Source organism: Chlamydotis macqueenii, chromosome Z (genome assembly GCF_036417535.1).
Source record: "Chlamydotis macqueenii isolate bChlMac1 chromosome Z, bChlMac1.mat, whole genome shotgun sequence".
Lineage (NCBI taxonomy): Eukaryota > Metazoa > Chordata > Aves > Otidiformes > Otididae > Chlamydotis > Chlamydotis macqueenii.
The window spans coordinates 42,947,373-42,968,823 of record NC_141593.1 but is presented as its reverse complement, the minus strand read 5'-3'; the positions used below and the strand labels follow the sequence as shown (position 1 = coordinate 42,968,823).

General features: G+C 41.3%; 1 protein-coding gene across 1 annotated transcript in view; it reads right to left on the bottom strand.

The window, feature by feature from the left end:
• Positions 1-21,451, bottom strand: part of DAPK1 (death associated protein kinase 1) — a 93,725-nt gene that overhangs the window by 39,773 nt on the left and 32,501 nt on the right. Inside the window, exons 3-4 of the mRNA XM_086769806.1 lie at positions 11,574-11,795; positions 895-1,033 (exon numbers count right to left, since the gene is read on the bottom strand). Coding sequence (XP_086625932.1) covers positions 895-1,033; positions 11,574-11,795 — 361 coding nt within the window. The remainder of the gene's footprint in view (positions 1-894; positions 1,034-11,573; positions 11,796-21,451) is intronic.

The window sequence follows — 21,451 nt, the reverse complement described above, 5'->3', positions numbered from 1 at the left end:
CCATTCCCCGCCCAGCCTGTATTAGTGCCTGGGATTGCCACGATCCAGATGCAGGACCTTGCACTTGGCCTGGTTGAACTTCATGAGGTTGGCACGGGCCCACCTCTCCAGCCTGTCCAGGTCCCTCTGGATGGCATCCCTCCCTTCCAGCGAGTCGACGGCACCACACAGCTTGGTGTCATCGGCAAACTTGCTGAGGGTGCACTCTATCCCACTGTCCATGTCGCCGACAAAGATGTTGAACAGGGCCGGGCCCAACACGGACCCCTGAGGGACGCCACTGGTGACCGGTCTCCACTTGGACATTGAGCCGTTGACCACCACTCTCTGAGTGCGGCCATCCAGCCAACTCCTTATCCACCGAGTGGTCCATCCATCGAACCCATGCCTCTCTAGTTTAGAGAGAAGGATGTCGTGTGGGACAGTGTCAAATGCCTTGCACAAGTCCTTGCTTTGTCTCCTCCACAAGAATCTTTGTACTTAAATCTCTTCTGTGTCAATTTACTATGAACAACATTCATGTAAACATAAAATGTATACAACAGCAAAAAAAAAGTTGAAAAAGGCATCCTGTTCACAATGTTTCATCCAGATCCCATTCACATTCCATAAAATCATAATAATCATTTTTATTTCACGATTGCTTCCTCAGAATGGTTTAGTTTTGTCAGAAGCTGCAGTTTTCCATTAAGAATCTTACATTAAAAACAGATGGGATCTATTTACAGTTCAGTAATTTCTTTTCAATGGCTGAGCTTTCTCCTGTCTACGTAAGCCAGCAAAAAAACCAAAACCACGGCCAAGATCTGCATGATGGCAGATTTGTGGCTGGTGTTACAAAGGAATTTAATGGATGTTGCTTACAGTTGTTGAAGTTTTATCTGCTCAACACACCTTAAGATCAAAGTGGGCAATTTGCAGAGAGTGGAGATACTGAACACCATTAAGTATCTGTTTGAGAAATTCTGTGGCTTCCTCTTCCGTGAGCGATTCCTTCTCAGCTAAGAAGTCGAAGAGCTCTCCACCTGCAACACTGGGAGAGCAGAAGCAGAGTTACTGATGAGCTTGATTTAACCATCAGGTTCCTTTTAGCATAGCTATTCTCAGACCAGCCTTGAAAAGGATCCAGATGCTTTAGATGTTGTCAATAACAAAAAAAAAGATGATGAAAATTACTTAATTCAATACCCACAATAGTTAGTAACTACCCTTCCTCCCCCCAAAAAGAATACAATAAAGAGAGTCTTATTTTCAAACAGAAAAAGTTTAAAAAAAGCAAACAAACATGGCTGACTACCTAAATTTGAATGAAGTAAAAACCACCTACTCTCTGTATGCACATCTAAAAGAACAAACTCAATGTGGAGTCAGGATACTCAAAGCACACTAATGTAATGGGACATCTAGAAAACAAAACATTAATTAGCTCATACTACCAGTAAAGCATCAGATTTCCACCTACCCATTGAAAAATAAGAAAAATTAAATCTTACTTTGAAATAGTTATTGGTAGGTGTCCTACTATTCAGTTTCTAAACTCCTCAAAGCATTCAACTCTTTGAAAAGATATTCTATTCTTTGAGATAGTGTATTACATTTAGCATGTATGTTGTATTTGTACTCTAACAGTACCACACCCTTCCCACAAGGAAAAGCCACTACTGTCTTTAAGACTATTTCCAGCAAGTGCTTTAGCTGCACAGACAAAAAGAAAAGAGGTAAGAAGTGAGGAGGGTACATATGCACATCTAGACTTTTGCATTTCAGGGAGAGGAACAAACCGAAGATGACCCTTTTCTCTGCTCAGTCAGCAGTCTGGCAGGAGTGATAATTGTTGACAGAAAAAGAGACACTGAAGTTAAGTAAACAGGAAACATGAAATACAAGTGTTCTTAAAAAACAACCAATCTCATTTCAATTTAAGCACATATACTGAGATGACTGTCCAGTGTGGCCAACTCTTCTTCCTGTTTTTAAAAGCAGCATTATTACCTAGAAATGTCTTAGAGACTGCAAAGATGGTCATATTATCCCTTACATTTTGCATTGTACTGATATGAAAAAAAAATCAGAAAGTACACCCTAATTTATGTTGTCTTTCTGTAGGGAAAAAAAAAATCTGTTCACGATTTAAAGTTCTGATTATGAACAATAATGGGATTAATATATAACAATAGCTACACACTCTGGGCAAATTTCTGGAAATACATTTGACTTCTTTACCATGTCTACTTTTCAAGAGACTTAATCTGCATTATTGTAATGCAAATTGCATGAGAAGTGTATTTTAATGAGTTCTTGGAGCTTTCACTGAGCTGCCTAGACGATAGAGTATGAGAGTATTGTTTTGGGTATTATTTATGTTGTAATATTTTCTGTATGAAAGCAATTATTGAAACGGAGTGCCACTAAATATAAGAAGAAGAAGAAGAGAGGTCACTTTAATAATTTTTTGTTGTTGTACAGACATTAAAATGGATTTCTTAAAGATTAAACACAGTTCATTATTTTACAGAAGCTGGTCAGAAAAATCTTACAAACAGATACACATGCATATTCTCTCATTCCCTGCATCTGACTGAAGAAATAGCAAAAGGTTTTCAGGCTAAGGTCTATACCTCTGCAGCACTTTGTGATGACGAACAGAAAACTGGACAGTGACACAATGATGGCATTTCTCTTCATCTCCAGTTACTGGGCTGAGGAACATACAGATCACACGGAACTTGGTTCCATGTGTTTCCAAGTGGATGTTTGCTGCCATTGGCAGGAGGCTGTGAACTGGAGCAGGAGGAGACAGACTCGGTGAGGCTACTTCCTCAGCCGTGGGCACCTGTGGCAGCAGTCACAGCAAACCCTGCACCTCTACATACTCCACCATTTGGCACTGGGCTAATCGTCAGACAGCCTGGTGAGCCAGAGCCAGACTCTCGGCTGAGGAAGAGGCTGAAAGATAGCAACAAACACACAGTTATCTGGTCTGATGCTTAAAGCCATCACAAATGCAGCAGAGGTACTCAGCATGCATTTTGGCATGCCAGACTGCAACACTGTGCTGCCCACTCCGCAGTCCAAACCAGACCGTGGCAGTGTCACACAGCTATGGGTATGTTTTATGGCTGTTATGGCTTGCTCTTATTCCTGTTGGCATTTTAAAGATACGCAGTCTCTTTGAAACTTACTAGTCATCTATGAACAGCAGCATTGATTATACACAGTCCTTTTAGATCCAGAAGAAAAGTTTAATTGCCAAGGTTTACTTATTTTCGAGATATCTAACAAAGAAACAACTGTATTTGTGTAACATGGAAAGTCACTTCATCTTCAGCTTCTTCTTATTTGCAATCATTCTGTATTGTGCAATTTCATATGCTGAAAGTTTAGACCACAGGAAATTAGAAGTTCGATGTTTTTATGCATCTCAAGGATGTCACATTTGTGACCACTACAAGAGATCACGCATAGCTCTTCTCTAGCACTGCTGAGTACTATCCTCCGTCTTTGCCACAGGTTAGTTGTAGTGACATTTCTTTTATGATTCTATCATAGGCTTTGTAATAGTGTGAAATAAAATGTTACCTGTATTTCACAAGTAACTCACCTAGTGCTTACATGTCTTGAAATGGAGGTCTAGAGAAGCTAACAGGTTAAAAAAAAATTACTTTCAAAAAAAAAAATTACTTTTTTAAAAAAATTGGAAGTTAAGGCGCAAAAGTGGTATACTTTTCCAAAGTGCTGTGTGCTTCTTTAGATGCTTAAGTACTGTCGCCCTAAGTGACTCGGCAGCCCTGGCTTAAGGAGTAGGTGAGTGGAAAGGACTGGCTCTAACACACTCAAAGCTTTGTTCCAGAAGCACCTCTGGTCTACAGGATTTTAGTGTGCCCCTTTAGTTTCACACCCCACCCTTATGCTTAGGGTGAGATCCTCTGCGGGTTCACCTCAGAGCGGGCCATGGTGACTTCTCCTGGTGGGAACTGCCCAGCTGCAGAGGGAGAGCCCAGTACCCCATCTCCCAAGGGGGCACGTTCTCCCTTTGGGCCCTGCCATTGCTGGCAAGCACTGTGCCCAGTTGGCTTCTGCAGCTGCTTACTTTTACCGGCAGGGACATAAGGCATCAGAGAAACAGGGTTTTATAGCAACGATGAGTAAAATGTTAAACTAGCACACATGAGACAATCTGGAAGCTCAGAAAATCATGGCTTCCCAGAAAAGTCCCTCTGCTTCAGGCAGCCTCCAGGGGCCCTTCTCGTACGTGAAGGGCAGTAACCCACATCCCCACAGGAGCTCAGTAACGCAGGCTGTGTTTCTTCGCTTCCTCTTCAGGCTCGTCAAAAGATTGCTTATTCCCTACCTCCCTGCTGACTCTGGCAGGTCTGATATTAAGCTGTACCACCACAGGTATAAAGAAAACCATAGTATCATCACAAGGCAATTACTTGAAGCAAGTCATAGAGGGTTAACACAGGTCCACACTCTACATCCTTTACAAGTTCTGCAATTAATTGACTGGATTATAGGGCCCCCAGCTCTATCAGCAGAGTCTGCTTTCAGGGATTTCACAACCAGATTATACACCATGAATCACTAGATGATCTTGACTGGATTTCCAGATAGCACAGATTAATACAGAGGCTAGAACAAGCCAGTAAATACCCCGGCTATGTAAGCTACTGCAGTCTTCACAAACCTCCTAAAATGCTGTTGGGTTTTCAAGTCTAACCCTGTGCCTCAGCTACGATAACACAGTTCCACGGTAATTAAACACTGCACATTTTACTATCCCATGGTCAACTTCTGAGGTGGAACCAGAAGCCAAGCAGAAAGCCCCACTCCTCCAACGTACTTGTGCATATCCCATCTCACACACAGAGGCAGTCTTAATCTAAAGGAGGACGAGCAGACAACTCCACACATGAGTTCCTACAACCAATCTTTTTGAATGTCAGCTACTCCCAAGAAGTACACTGGTTGAACCTCCATCACAATGCGCTAGCCCTGTTTCTAAGTTAGCTTTGGGGTTGCTGGTGCATTAATACCCTGTTGAAATCTGGCTTGCGTGAGTTTCAAGAGCCATGTAAACTCACTCCCAGCCTGCCTTCGTGGCTCGGCAGAGGGGCCCACGCAGCCAGCGTCTAATAGGTTACTGCCACCCTTCAGATTAACTGAGGAACTTGGTTACAATCAAGTCACAGCTAAATTCCTTTATAGCTGCAAAGCCTCTATGTTCACTTTCACATACTCATCTCCTTTATAGCATTCTTTAATGTTCCTGTATAAAACTTTTCTGTTTTAACTTCTTCTGCTTAACTTTTAAACTAAGTCACAATTTTAAAGTCATAATAGGTTGCTCAAATATTTTGCTTAATAAAATAAGAAATTGTGATTGATGGAGGTCACATCTTAATCCTAAGCGACATGTTACATGTTTGACCATGTTATAACATAGAAGGCCATAAGGGCTGAGTAAATCGGTTTTCACTTTTATAAGATGACTACATTTTATGTTGTTTTCGAGTAGCAGAGTACATGTTTTTAGAAATATTTTGTATAAACATTTTCACTAAGAGCAAAGCTGGCACGTGTTGGTTCCCCAGTTTTTCTAGGTAGAAGTGTTAGCTTTCCCTAACTGGTACAAGTGAAATAAAGCTTTGAGTCAACTGCATTCTTTCTTATAAAATGAAAAGGCAGTAAAAGCATTTCCCAGCCTTTCTGTAGGAAGGCTGACAGATGTGTTTGCAACCCACATACCTCCCTCTGGGAAAGAAAATACACCACACTTGGGGAAAAAGGATTTCTGGATAATGCTTCTGCAAGTTGCCATGCTTTCTTAACTATGAAATGGAACTGATCACCAGATCTCAGAGGAAGTAATTACGGGAACCTACACAAGAAACTTAAAACCAATTAACCTTCAAACTCAGTGTGATCACCTTGTAACGACTCAGTCACGTGCCATGTTGATCACATTGCTCATACTGTAATAGCACTTAGATGATCATTAATTATTATCTAAGGATTTCTAATGAAGTTAAAAACCACAAATCCCCAAATGTAAGCCCAAATCCCTTGTTTGAAGAAACTTAACATAGTAAGTTGAAGCTTACAAGCTTTAATTTACCTTGCTTAGATTTCAAAACAACATACACTGGCAAAGTTAAAAAAAGAATTCCAGTATCAATTTATTCTATTTTTTTAAAGCAGATTCAATTTGATAAATGATCTGAATTCTTCTTTAATCCAAAAATTTCTTCTGTCAACTTGCAAAGGAAATGTTTTCCTTAAGGATTCTGTGGTCAATTGTCTCTTGTATGACTTCTTTCATTACTTCAAAACAGAAGTTGTCAGCCCAAGACTAGGCTAAAATATTGCTACTTCTGTTTTACTTAAGGTTAAGGGGTTTTACATCCACTTCATTTCATAGCCTTTATCATGTGTACTTAACAACCCACTCCTCATAGGTATAAAGGGTACCAAATATTTTGAAAGAGTAGAACACGGCTGCTAGCTCATTACATTACCTACCCACTAACCAACACTGTACTTAGGTTTTTTTTTAATCTAGCTACCAGAAAAATCAAGGCATGCTACTACACCACTAAGCCTTGTCATTTTCATTTGTCCTGCTTCTGTTAAGGGCACCAACTGTAATGAAATCCTCTCTTTAGTGTACCTAAACTCTTCAATTATATTGAACAAGAAGCATTGGCCTCAGAACGGCCAGCCAGAAGAATACAGGCACCAAAACCAGGACCAAGATTTAAACAAAGAAGTTCCACTAAGAGGCAGACCCAACATTCCTGTGAATCTTTCCTGCACCCAAACACGGCTGTTACACACGTCTTCACCACTGAAGTTCCCTATGTGCCCAGACTCTGGATAATGCACACGATTACCAACACTACCCCAGCAGAGCGCCTTAATATTTTGATCCCACCTCAGACATTCAAATTTAATGTATGAAGACCATTCAGGTTTAGCATATGAGGGTGCCATAAATTTTGCTCAGGGACTGCAGAGCCCAGAAGCCAAGTGCTGTCTCTCTCTGCGAGATGGGCCTGGTGCCTTGCAGAGTTACACTGGCTCTAGCTCCTTTCTTTTCAGCCCTGTCAAGCCTTCATTCTTACCTGGCTACATGTCCTCTGTGCATCTACCTGTGGGCCTACAATTCAGGATTTTGAAGTCAAAAGGTGACACAACATCTACAAATTAGCAGTGCAGAGATTGCCTATCTGCTGTTACATCCCAACAAGCACCAAAGAGTCAATCCTCCTCTCAAAATTCAGTACAAGGTCACTCGAGAACAACTTCACTATGACTTACAGGTGAAATTAGCAAAAACCTCTGAGTTATTTCTATTAAAAGACAACTAAAAACTAAAGAAACTCTGTGCAGACTTTAAGCTTTTCTGTAAGCCAAGCTATTATAAATGTAACAAGTTAAATTAACTCCTCAATAAGACAGAAGAGGAATTTAAAGAGTTCATCATTATTTGCTCTTATTTACTCTTCAATGAGCAACTCATGACATCATCAGAACTTTTATACATGGATCTATCATCCCCTCCTTGCTCTATTGTGTTTTCATTAACATTAAGAAGGTGCCAGTAAGGTGGCAACTCTTTCTGAGACATTGGGATGCACAAGACTAAATTTTAAATAAAGTATACAGGAACTAACTTTTTTTAAAAAGTATAAAATCTAGTATTCAATGCACATTCATTTGTAAGTTAATGCCACTTCTCTCTTTCTGAGCTAAACCTTTCAATGCTTTCTTCTTCTCCTTTTCTGAATTTTAAAAACATATTCATCACTCAGCACTATGCTACGAGAGCTAATGGTCTTAAATTAAGATTTCTAATTCAGAGATGAAGGTATGCTTTTTTTCAGAGAGAAGTATGAATACCTAACTCCCTCCACAACTTCTCAGTGAAAAGAGTCAGCTATTGCTGTTAAGTTATTTTAAAAGGCAAGGCCATTTGCATTACTTTTGAGCATTCTAAGGAAGTACTATTAATTTACAAGAAACTTTCTTATTCTTTGCCGTTGCACCCAGAAAACGTAACCAACGGTCTACAAAGCACCATACAGTGAGTGTATTTTGTAGGTTTGCAGTCTAAATGAAGACATAATAAAGTGGAAAGAAAAACAAAATAGAAGAGACAGAGATTATCCATTTGAAGTCACCACCAGGTCAGCAGAATGGGAACCAAGTAAGTGTAAATGGAAAGGAAATGGTGCTTGAAGTAAGGTGCCTGAGGAAAGGAAATAACTACCACTGTGCAACAGAGGCATCTGTGTTTTCTAGTGAAGTCTGATGAAATGATGGCTTCAGTAGAGCTCACTGGAAATAGCTTAGTGCAGCTAACATGTAAAAGATTAGTTGCTGCAGCTGGATAGGAAAAAAGTACTATAAAATTGTGACTAACTCAATTATTTGTGTGACAGGAGAAAAAAACTATTACAGTTTCAAGTTAGATGTGGAGGAGATAGTGTCTTCCACTTCATATGTAATATGCACAGCGTTCCTTGCAAGACGATGAAAGAGTTAACACGGTGGGAATTTCAAAAATTATTTTCAGATCAAGGAGACATTTGCCACTAAGACAGACATAGAAATATGAAAATATGCCAAATTTCTCTAAATATAGCAAAAAACTGTAATAAGGTAAGGCTGTTCAAGGATATCTCATGCTTGTGTATTACTGCTGAATCTTTCAAGGAAGGACTTGATTTTAAAAGTTTCAGAAATTATATGTTTTCTACATTTTCTTTGTAGGCCAGTTTCCTGACGCAAGGTAGTTGAGATAAAAACCTCCAAACACCTATGTCAATAAAGTTTTTGATATGCAACTGTTTTGCATTCAGTGTTGTGAGGACCTTGCCATTGCAATAATTAATGAACTGCACACATATTTCTGCATACGAATCTTCACCTTGAATACTTTGCTGGCTGATGTAATATTTCCTGTGGGGGAATGAAGGGAAAACTTCTACAATCAGTCACTCACCTCTGAGAAACAGTTGATTGACAATGCAGAAAAACATTTAGGAGGCTGCATGCAATACTGTAAACCTCTTGGTGAACCAGGAGACAAAAATCAATAGTGAACAGGCAACAGACGTTGTTGCTCTGAGATTATGAACGTTAATATCTACTGGCAGCCACCAAAAGGGCAGCTGCAATGGCTTGACGTCTGTGCGCTGCAGCTTCTACAGTGATCAGAAACCAGAGATGCTTTTCCTCATCTCTGCTTGTGTTGTTACACTTGCTTACTAACAAGAAATCAGTGTTTCTTCTGGGTTTGTGTTATGAACTTCCCATACAGGGCTGAAATGTTGATTTTTAGTTTCTCTCTAAATTCTAGAAAAACTAAGTTACACAAAATCCTGTCTGTGATTGAATCTGTGACTATAAGATCATCATCTCTTCTTATAGTCATAAAAGGACACAAGTCCCAGGAACAACGCTATGTTATAAACCGAAGGGAAAATGGTTACTTAGGATGGATTCTGAGGACAGATTATTTAATAAGCTTTCAGCTTTATTTCTGTTTTGTTTGAAAATGTTTTGTAAGAACAAAGAATGTCAGGGGAGTAGGTCCCAAGGCAAAATGTGAATATTAGAACTTTAAAAGAAAGGGATTACATATTTAAGTCTGAGCACGTAAACAAAACAACAATCTTTTGCCTTTTCAATAGCTTCATATAATATCATACTGATTTTGAGAATTACAAAACTTTACTGCAAGTAGTATACTCAGTTTACAGAGACATCACTAATGTGTCATCTTTTCTTCTTCAATCTTCTAACTAATAAATGTGTTACTTTTGTGATACCCCAAATAGCACTTCTTCAACTTGAAAGACTCACATAGTAGTTTGGGAAAATGAAAAAAATACGTCTCCAACTGAAACTATATAGGGACTGTTAACTAGGCAAAACAGTTAGCTAACACGCAATGCAAATAGTTTGTTCAACTTATGAAATATTAATGCACGTTGTCAGAAGCAATATCTGCTTCCATTCAGTGAACTTTAGTGGGCAGACACAGTCATATACAGCAGCCTCTCTCCCAAAAATGCTCCTATCTCATGGAGGGTGAGGAGGGGTGGAACACTGGCCTGATTTAATCTGGACAGATTACAGAACAGAAAGAAAGCATTGCAGAAGCAGAATTGCACTGACAGGAAGGTTATAGACAGGAAAAATGTGAGAGCTACTATCAAGCGGGGAGAGGAAGAAGCATCACGCTAATTTTGTACTGTATTCATGACATATTAAAAAAGTTAGGAGTAGTAGATATTCTGAAAGGAATATAAGGAAGTTTTACTTCATACAGGGTGATAAGTTAGCTTTTGAAAAACATACTTGCTTAAATTATCCAAAGTTGACAAACTAATACAAGTGTATACTCCTGGAACTGAAAATCCAACCCAGACTACAACAAGTATTACAGTAAGCAATCACATGCTGGACTAGAAGTGTAAAAGTATGTTCTAACATAACAAAGCTGTATCATGCATGTATATGCCATAGAAAAGATGGAACTCCAAAAGCTACTTCCTAGTAGCTTTCTTTTAGTAGTAGTTTTCTTTTAAATCTATACTACAAATCTATAAATATGTTACTGAACACATACAACACTAAAGTATTCTTGGAAGGTAAGTGGAAATATCATTTACCAAGCCACTAAACAGGAAGACATAACCTACGTAAGAAATAAATCACATGAACAGCCAAGGAAAAGACACAAGTGCTGCCCAAGATTGGGGTACCAAATAATTTGCTTGCACCAAATACTTATTCTAAAGCACATTCAACTGATATAGAGCAAGTATGGTAATAATACAGTGTCAGGCATAGAATCTGTGTAAAGACATGCACATCTAACGACTAGACACTGCCAAACTGTAATGGGTGAGTAATGCTTAACTTCTAAACTTGCAGTCTTTGAGGAACTGGAAAGCCAGACTAGAAACAATGCAGAAGTGTTCCCTGCTGACATATTTACCTCCATCCATTAGCAATAACCTTGGATGAAAAATGGGAACTAAACCAAGGATATGAAAGTTCAGCTTACTTTTGAACAGGACAGAACTGGGCAAATTCTGTTCTCTGTTACGTGGTTTAAAAAAAGAGAAAAAGCATTCAATAATGCTGCTTTACTTTACACCAGCATAAAACACAGTAAAATTTGCTAAGCTAACCTTCACTTAGAATCTCTGTTTTCATGTGCTTTTATCTTCAAATCAGTTTATTTAGCTCCAGGCTATTCTTCTGAATCCATAATATCAACAATGATTAAAGTAACAAGCAGAAAAAATTCCTAAATACACTGGATTTAAAAAAAAAACCCAACTTTGTAGTTCATTTGCAGTGAAAAATACCTCTAGAAATCAAGAAGCTCCAACTCTTACTTAAAGAATCCTCAGGCTATGATCTATCTTTTTTGAGGTAGTAAGGAACATCTATTAAATCACTGCAATTCTCAGAGAAAGTGTCTATTTTTTTAAAACAAACAACAGACAAACAAATATCCTGTTAGTGCTCCCCAGGTCTCTAGAGATACTTACAGTTCCAGAATAAGAATGACATCTGTTTTGTTCTCATAAACATCATGTAGCGTGATCACATTAGGATGCCGGATCTCTTTTAGGATGCCAACTTCTCGCTCTATATCTTCCCGGCTCACTCCACGCCGGCTGGATTTTGTTCTCCGTTTCTTGATGAATTTTGCAGCAAACTGCTGACCAGTGCTTTTCTCGCGGCATTTTTTCACTACAGCAAACTGCCCACTAGAAAAAAAAAAAAAAAAAAGAGGGAAAGAATGAAGACGAGTGTTTGCTTCAAGCAAGTTTAGAGTTAAGAGTAACCTCTGTTTACTACTAGGGAGGAAACATCTGTACTTCTGAATTACCAACTTGACTAAAGTACATTACTGCTTTTTATGCAATCTAGAGTAACACCTGAAAAAAACCTAGAGGAGGCATAAAAAGCAAGTTAAGATACTGGCTTTGCATCACACAAACATACATACATGCACATATACCCACATATTTCAGCATATCTGTAAGTAAAAGATAACACTTGTGTAGACCATTGGATTTTTGACAAATATGTGCATCAGGGACTACTGGGGAAAAGTAATGGACTTCTCCTTCCACATGCACATTAAGGATATTTTTTTTTTTGTTCTGCAAGAGAGAGAGTTCTTCATTTCTTCCCATCTATGTGATCTGCCAATATTAACTTTATTCTATCCTCAAGTTTGTTTTTTTAAAAGTTTTTAAAACAATACTGTGTTTCAGGACACTGATTTCTAGTTTTAAAAGCACTGATTAAATACAGTAATATTTAAATAACCAAAATTAAATAACCAAAAATTACAGTTATTGTATCATATTGTTAAGTAGGGAGAATTTGAAGGCAAGAAAAGTACTGAGATTCTGAGGAACAAAAACCTGTGATTGTATTACAAACCAGGGGAAATTCCAGTAAGTAGCTGACTTCTACATGTTATCATTGATGTATAAGCCTTTTGCTGCTCGATGTACACACTGATTCAGATCAGAAATCTCCAGAAATCTAATGCTGAGTTAAAGCAAGAACAGGATTTTTTGTACTTCTGAGCTTTCCTTTTAAATTTAATTTAAAATTTTAATCTAATTTAAAATTTAAATTAATTTTTAAAATTAAATTTAATTCCTCTAGCAATTCTGTTCTTGGTTTATTTCACTGAAGAATTTACGGAATTACAGAATGATACTGATGAGAAAATTTTCTAAAGTTAGCCTACCCTATTAACTGAAGGAGTAGTATAGCCTGAAAGTAAACTTAGAACAGTAATTAAAGCAAAGCTAAGCCTAGTAGTCTTCACTGTCTATACAGTGATGTAACTTGTAGGCAGATATAATTCCACCCAGAACCTGGAAGAGGAGCTAACCCATATTAGTGGTTAATTCATTACAACTGACAGAGAGACCTCTAGGAAGATGCATCACCTGCAAAAAGGGCATCACATAATGACAAAATGCCAAGTGGGAATCACTGAAAGCTACAGATCTCATGCATGAACTCAATGCACAATACTACTTTATTACTGGGGAATTAACATGTGCCAAATACGCTAACAAAGTAATTAAGCAATTAAGGAATGCATGACAGATAGAAAATAGAAGATGATAACTGATCAGCAACAGTGTTATGCAATAAATGAAGATAATAAAATGCTGTGAGAGAACATCACACCCATGATTTTTTAATTTAGAGGGCTGATCAGCTGAGAATACTTTATGTTGCTGGGTCACCACTGCCACCATTACTATACTGACCCCATACAGAATCCAGAGTGACAAATTGTCTGGAACTGGGACACACAGCTGGGCAAGGCTAAATGACTGTCACCTGCAGAAGGCAGGGCAGAGACGGATAGTCTCCTATGAACTCCTAGAAAGGGACCACCACCAGCTGGGCAGCCTTTGAATGCAGCTATGGGCAGTGAGAGAAGCAAACTCTGAGAGAAGCAGTCAACAGTCTTTTAAGTTTTGAGGTTTGGTTTTATTTCAATGCTGTGATCACCATTCAAGTTTAATTCTTCATTATTTCATTAAATCTGTTATGAACTTGTGAGATGACTCTATGTTGTATGAAAAAAAGTCCTTGCCGTAAATTCCTGTTCTTCTCTTCCAATTCTGTACAAAGCTGTCAAGGGCCAGGTTCCCCAGATTGGGTCCAACATGTTATTATTATAAACCGCAGTGGGCAGAGCAGTGCTTTAGACTGCACCATATCCTCTTCCCCATTACACAGTCTAGAAGATCTGCTTCACTTGCCTGAAGCTGGTCAGCTTGTGCTATCTGAGATGCTCTTGGACACCTAAGACATTCATATGGGACTGGCAGACAGAGCACAGGACCTCTGGAAGATCTGTGTCAACGTACCCTAAGGTACCTTAACCCTCTCTGGTTGGTTCAGTTCAACTCCACAATAACTCCTCCTGCAAGAGAGGCTCTGGGTTTGATCTCTGAGGTCTGGGTAATTTTTCACTGTGCGACAGCCAGCCAGAGTGGAGCAGGCATTCGCACTGCTGCAGAGAAGTGCAAATAGAGTCTTCCGGCCCTTACTTACTAGGGGGAAAAGCAGTGATTCTCTCACTCATTCCCTCACGACACGCCTAACTCCACAGAGACATTCAGCCTTATTTTAAAAGCAACCAGGTTTTCAGAAAAGTTCACAGTTCTAGAGAAACTGCAAAATCCTGCAGTAGACGGACACAAGTATCACAACTCTGAACAGCTACTCAAGCTCACAGTCTAGAAGGAAGTAAAAGGCCATTGCTCACTTTTTGGCCACCTGGTTGGCTTTCAGGCTGGAAGCCTGAAACCCCACAGTGCCAACCAAACAAACTCAACATCGACAACAAAACCCAAAAGACTAAAAACCAAAATTACTTCCAGCATCAGCTCTGGAGATGCTGAGACTGAAAAGTAAGTCTGAAGTACATGGACATACAATACATTTTTATATCCAAGAAGATATAAATATAAAAGTTGACTGGGATTAAGAGTCATCCATGTTTCGCAGACAAAGCATGCATCATTGACTTCTGTAAAATTATGGTATTTCAATTTCTAATCTTCAGCCCATGACAGAATTTTTCCTTTAACACTTCTTCACTGAAGACAGTAATGCATTTTGGGCTTCTTGCTAAATAAAAAAATGTATTCCACAAGTATTTTAAAACATTGGCTGTGGACCTGCAAGCTAAAGAAAGATGATTTTTCCACAGTATTATTCATATTTGAATTACATCATTGTTCAAAGCCACTTCATGCTTCCAATGCCTTTAAGGTTAAGCCTGTTTAATCTTATTTTGGCAATGGGTCAACTATGACGTTACAGCATGAGGCTGACCTACTGAAACAAAGGGGACCAGCTAAGACAAGTAGATCTCCTCTCTCCTCTTCTGAGCTATGCAGCTTTATTTTTTCAGTCTTTTACTTTTTTCTCCAACTACAGCCCCCTGCTTGAAGGATACTGTGAGCTATCACAGTTCAACATAAATGTATTATCCAAAGACCAATACATTGTTTAAAACCACATTACTGTATATATTGGTCCCATCCACAGTTTATTAGGATGTCAGGCTCCAGAAATCTTTGACATTGCTCAAGACAGCAAGAAAGTTAACAACCAACAGGTATCTAGAATAATGGCCAGTTATACACCAAATAACCTTCTTACTGTTGCTGTGGTGATACTCAGCACACAACATAACCCCACAATTCGCTGTTTGTTATTAAATGCTGCAGATGCAGATCATACTTAAGCTGCAATCAAAAGGCCTATTTCATGCCCGGGATCCCTAAGCCACACTATTTTACAACTTCCTTTAAACTCCTGTTTTAAAAGCAGAGGAGAGGTGTAAGTCAAAGAGTATTTACTGGGCTTTAACCCATAGAACTGCAGCAATAAGCAGTTGTTAAGTCAGCTTTGCATGGCCTAACACATTTATATCCAGTAATATTCTCCCACAGAATCTACAGTTTCAAGTCCCATGTTCATTCAGCATCTTCAAAGCCAGATAAGCCCTTTAGTTTTTAAAGCTCCCTTGCTTCTGCAGGTTTGATTTAAAGTGGGTGGGGTCAAATAATGATTGCCATTTTAGGAGACAATTACACTGAAAAAAATACAGAAGTAAATCACAAACTGACAATAAAGTATCAGACATATTTTTTTTTCCCACATGGCACAATCAGGTTAAACAGCAAAACAGATGACAGCTTGATGTGAGAATAAATACTTCTGCTAATAACAGTAATTTGTTTTGTGATCTTGTCATTCCTACTCAAGCAGCAGTTAATTACTATCCCAAATCCACTCTTTTCAGGACACTTGGCTTGGTATCTCCACATCCAGTGATTTTTCAGACTTGCTTCAGAACAAGTACTTATTGCATTACCAAATCACTACATTTCTTCATCTTTTTTACATCATAAGATGTAAAGAAGGGCACACACTGCCCTTTGCAATACATATATAGATATATATGTGCAAAAGTTGTGCAGAGAGGTGATGGAATCACCAATAAAGTGCCCATACTCCACTCTTTGTTGGTTCTGTCTCAGCAGGGTCACAAAACAACTACTTATTAGCATGAATTATGGACAGTTTTAACTACAGACACAAGCGTTTTAGAATCAAAGGGAAAAAAAACCAAAAAAAGTACTTTCATTTTTTCCAGAAGGATGATCAGTGATTAGGGTGGCAGACACCCTGTATTCCTCCCCACTCCCAGCCTTCTGCACCAGCTCTCCCCAGCTAGCTCCTACAAGGAGGGAAACTCTTCCACCGGGAACCCTGCAAAAGAGGTCCAAGCTGGACACAGAGATGCTCAAGTAACCCACCGGGAACAATTTTCTAGTATTTAATGCCATAATACGGCAAGGGGGAATTCTCCACGCCATCTTCTGAGGACTGCATTCAAAAGACAAAGTTTAACAGGATCAGGGCACAGGAATACGGAAAAGGCATCACGTTGACATCAGAGTAATAAGATGTCTTAGTATCTTTCTGACACTCAGGCACTTTTTTTTTTTGCATTTCAAAAATTTGGTATTCATTAGTCAACCGTGCATCAAACTGCTTTTATTATTTGTTTGACTGCCTTCCTTTTTACAATTACAGTAATCCAACAGAAAGAGACTTATGTAATACTATTAGCTTAGCCCATGAAAGAAATTGCAACTCAACCATAAAGCCATTTGTTTTCCCCAGTAAAACAGCTGGTATCAGACTGCAGACATCTCTGTCTTTTCTTAGAGATCTGCAGCAGAAAAGGCCAACTGAGCAGGTGATTTCTTTCCCCAGCAGCATCTCAGTATCAGCTAGCTCCACCAGTCACCACCATCACCCACGTACTGCTGCCTGTCATCAAGGGCATCGGAGCTGCTTCTGCTAACAAGGTTATGTACTGGGCTTGCATAGCAAGGTTCTGGTAGTGGGAGGGCCACAGGAGTGGCTTCCGTGAGAAGCTGGTAGGAGCTTCCCTTATGCCTGATAGAGCCAGTGCTAGCCAGCTCTGGAACAGACCCACTGCTGGCCAAAGCTGAGCCCATCAGTGACAGTGGTAGCATCTCTGCGATAATGGATTTAAGGGGGGGGTGGGGAACTTGCTGTGCCATGGCAGCTGGAAGAGAGGAGGGAAAGTATGTAAGAGAAACAACTCTGCAGACATCAAGGTCAGTAAAGAAGTGGGGGGAGAAGTAATGCTGCTCCTGGCCAAGAGTCCCCTGTGGCCTGCGGTGCAGCCCATGGTGAGGCAGGCTGTCCTGCTGCAGCCCATGGAGGCCTCCAGAGGAGCAGAGATCCACCTGCAGCCCGGGGAGGACCCCACACCAGGGGAAGTGGATGCCCAAAGGAGGCTATGGCCCGTGGAGGGACTGCGCTGGGGCAGGCTCCTAACAGGACCTGTGGAGAGAGGAACCCTTGCTGGAGCATGTCTGCCGGCAGGACCGTCTCCCTGTCGTAGTTCAGCCCCGATCGGGACCAGACTATGCAGTCTCTCTCTCACTCCCCCCACCCTCCAAGAGAATAGGGAGAGATAATATAAGGAAAAATGGTTTGAGGTTTGAGATAAGGACAGGGAGAAAATCCTTAAAGTTACCGGCAGGCAAAACAGACTCGACTTGGGGAAAACTATTCATTTATTACTACAAACAGCAGGATAATGAGACAGAGAACAAGATAACCTCCCTCCACCCGTCCCTCTTCCCAAGCTTAACATTATCTCTACTACCTTCCCCCCGCTGAGCAGCACAGGGGGAAAGAGGGAATGGGGGTCACGGTCAGTTCATCACGCGTTGTTTTACACCGCTGCTTCATGGTCGGGGGAAGAACTCCTCACATTTCTCCCCTGCTCTGTTGTGGGGTCCCACACATACTTCACAGTCCTTCCTGAAACTGCTCCGGTGTGGGTCATCTCTTCCACGGGGTGCAGTCTCTCCAGAACGGCTGTCCCAGCGGGCCCTCCACAGGCCACAGCCTCCTTCAGGCATCCACCTGCCCCGGCGTGGGGTCCTCCACGGGCTCCAAGTGGATCTCTGCTCCTCCGTGGACCTCCATGGGCTGCAGGGGGACAACCTGCTCCACCATGGTCGTCAGCACAGGCTGCAGGGGAATCTTGGCCAGGAGCCGTGTTACTCCTCCCCCTCCTTCTTCACTGACCTTAGCGTCTGCAGCCATTCCTCACAACAGGCTGGCAGACACCTTTCAGGATCCTTTTTACATCTAATTCACTTCTCATCTCCTCTCCACTTCTTGCAGCCGGGCCGGACTGATTCAGGCCCAGTCGGCCGCCTGGCGAGAGGCCAGAGGGTGAGGCCTGCAAGGCCCATGAGGCCTGCGCCTCCCCATCTGCGCCTCTGCCCCCGCTCAGCTTCTTCACATCTTCTCTTCTCTTTTTTTTTCTATTCTCCCTTTCTTAAATACGTTATCGCAGAGGCGTTATCATGGGACATTCTGCTACCAATCGGCTCGGCCTTGGCCAGCAGCAGGTCCGCCCTAGGCCCGGCCGAGTCCACTGAACAAAGGGGAGCGACTTGTAGCAGTTTCCTACAGAAGCTACCGCCTCAGGCCCCGCCTCATGAACAAAATCACAACACTCCCACAGGTGGGACCCCACACTGGAGCAGGGGAAGAGTGTGAGGAGGAAAGAGCAGGAGATACAACATGTGATGAACTGACCACCACCCTCATTCCCTGTCCCCCTGTGCCATCCTTGGAGGAGGAGGCAGAGAAACTGGAAGTGAAATCAAGCCAGAGAAGAAGGGATGGGTGAGGGGAAGGTGTTTTTTAAGATAAGGTTTTTATTTCTCATTACTCTACTCTGATTTGATCGGTAATAAATTAAACTAATTTCCCCAAGTCGAGTCTGTTTTGTCCATGACAGTAATTGCCGAACAATCCCTCCCTGTCCTTATCTCGACCCATGAGCCTTTTGTTGTATTTTTCTCCCCCTGTCCAGCTGAGAAGGAGGAGTAACAGAGCAGCTTGGTGGGCACCCGGCATCCAGCCAAGGTCAACCCACCAGAGGTTAAGTCCCATAAACCTCTCTGGTGAGGCAGCAGCACCTAACTGATTCTTCTCCAAAGGAACCTGTAAAGCGTTACAGCTACATTAAGTCCCTCTCCACCCGCTAAATCAAGCAAAACAACATTTTCAGTTTAGCTGCAACACCAAATCGGAGTCTACCTCTTCCCTGTCCTTTCTCTCTCCCTCTTCATGGTCTGGGAAAAGACTGTAAACTTCATGAAGCACTTGAGAGCCTCTCTTGCCTGTATAATGCTTGCAGTAATGCAGCTGAGAGTCACTAGCACAAAGCGTTACACTTACCCCACGGAGGAGATAACCTATTATCAGCATTAGCAGGGTGGGGTAAGCCATGGTTAATAGAGCACTCCAAGAAAATGTGAGTGGGCTGAACTACAACATTCACAGAATAGCTGCTTTAGTGCTAGCTACCAGCATCAGGCCTGCAAGGAAAAAAATCTTAATTGATCTTAATAAATAAATAAACCGGGATACTCTAAAACAAGGTATCTTGGATTTAACAGAGTTAAATCCAGTTGGCAGCTGGTCAGAAGTGGTGCTCCCCAGGGCTCAGTACTGGGGCCAGTTCTGTTTAATATCTTTATCAATGATCTGGATGAAAGAATTGACTGCTCCCTTAGTAAGTTTGCAGACAACACCAAACTGGGTGGGAGGGTCAATCTGCTTGAAGGCAGAAAGGCTCTGCGGAGGTATCTGGACAGGCTGGACTGAGGGCAATTTTATGAGGTTCAACAAGGTCAAGTGTCGGGTCCTGCACTTTCGTCACAACAACCCCACACAACGGTACAGGCTGGGGAAGAGTGGCTGAAAAGCTGCCCAGCAAAAAGGGACATGGGGGTGCTGGCAGACTGCCAGCTGAACATGAGCCAGCAGTGTGCCCAGCTGGCCAAGAAGGCCAACAGCATCCTGGCCTGCATTAGGAACAGTGTGGCCAGCAGGAGCAGGGAAGTGATTGTGTCCCTGTACTTGGCACTGGTGAGCCCACATCTCAAATACCGTAGTGAGGGGCCCAAAGCTGAACAAAAGAAAGACACTGAGGTCCTGGAGCGCATCCAGAGAAGGGTAACAAAGCTGGTGAGAGGTCTGGAGCACAAGTCTTATGAAGAGCAGCCGAGGGAACTGGGATTGTTTAGTCTGGAGAAGAGGAGGCTGAGGAGAGACCTCATTGCCCTCTACTGCTACCTGAAAAGAGGTTGTAGGGAGGCGGGCGTTGGTCTCTTCTCCCAAGTGACTAGTGATAGGACGAGAGGAAATGGCCTCAAGTTGTGTCAGAGGAGGTTTAGGTTCGATATTAGGAAATACTTCTTTACTGAAAGAGTGATCAGGCACTGGAAGAGGCTGCCCTGGAGGTGTTCCAAAGAATGTGTAGACGTGGCACTCCAGGATATGGTTTAGTAGGCAGAGTGGTATTAACATTGATAGTTGGACTTGATGATTTTGGAGGTCTCTTCTAACCTTAAGATTCTACAATTCTGTGATCTTGCAAGGCAGAGTTTCTCCAAGTGTGCATGCATATCTTTTCTTCTCCCCCCAGAGGGCATGCTAGGGCATGTAAGGGCCCTTTCCCCAGATCACGTTTTTAATTTTGCAGCCAACCAAAGAGCACAGGCAGATAGGGAATGAATGTAGGACTGACTGATAAGCTTGTAACACATTTGCTTAGGCTCTGAAAGTTGGAAATACTTGTACAGTGCTTACAATTTTTGTCCTCCTTCCCTTGCCCTGCAATGTTCAATTCTATAGCACAGATGCTGATAGAATGCCAAAAGTACTGTTTAGCTGCAAGCCCTCCAAGTACTGAAGAGCTTTGAAAAGAAATGGCAAACAACACAGAGATGAGAACATCACAGGACAGCTGTATCTGAAGGATACAGATCCTGGATAGATTATTATAACATTTATCTTTTTTTCTGGGGTTTTTTTTTGTTTGGGTTTTTTTTGTTTGTTTGTTTGTTTTTTTTTTAAAGCAGCTCTGGCAAAACAGTTTTTAACGTAAGTAACGAGTTTCCACTTCAAGTCCTGACACAGATACACATTTCTCAGTTGACAGTGGAGCTGTCTGCTTTGCGTACGTGGTCGAGAAACACATTTTCACAGTCCACACGGAGTATAAGTGGCAGCACTCAAAGTACCTGACCACCCTATAATATGAGGGAGCAGCACCTAATTACTCAGTATGAGAAAGAGCAGCAAGCACCTGAAGCCTATCAATGACTATAAATATGTTTCAGCTGCACATGAACACTTCTTATAGGAAAGGGCACACTGGCCACAGCATAATAGAAGTTGTAACTTTGGGAGACACACGAAAAAAGCGGTACTAAAGAAAAGAGGTGAAAGA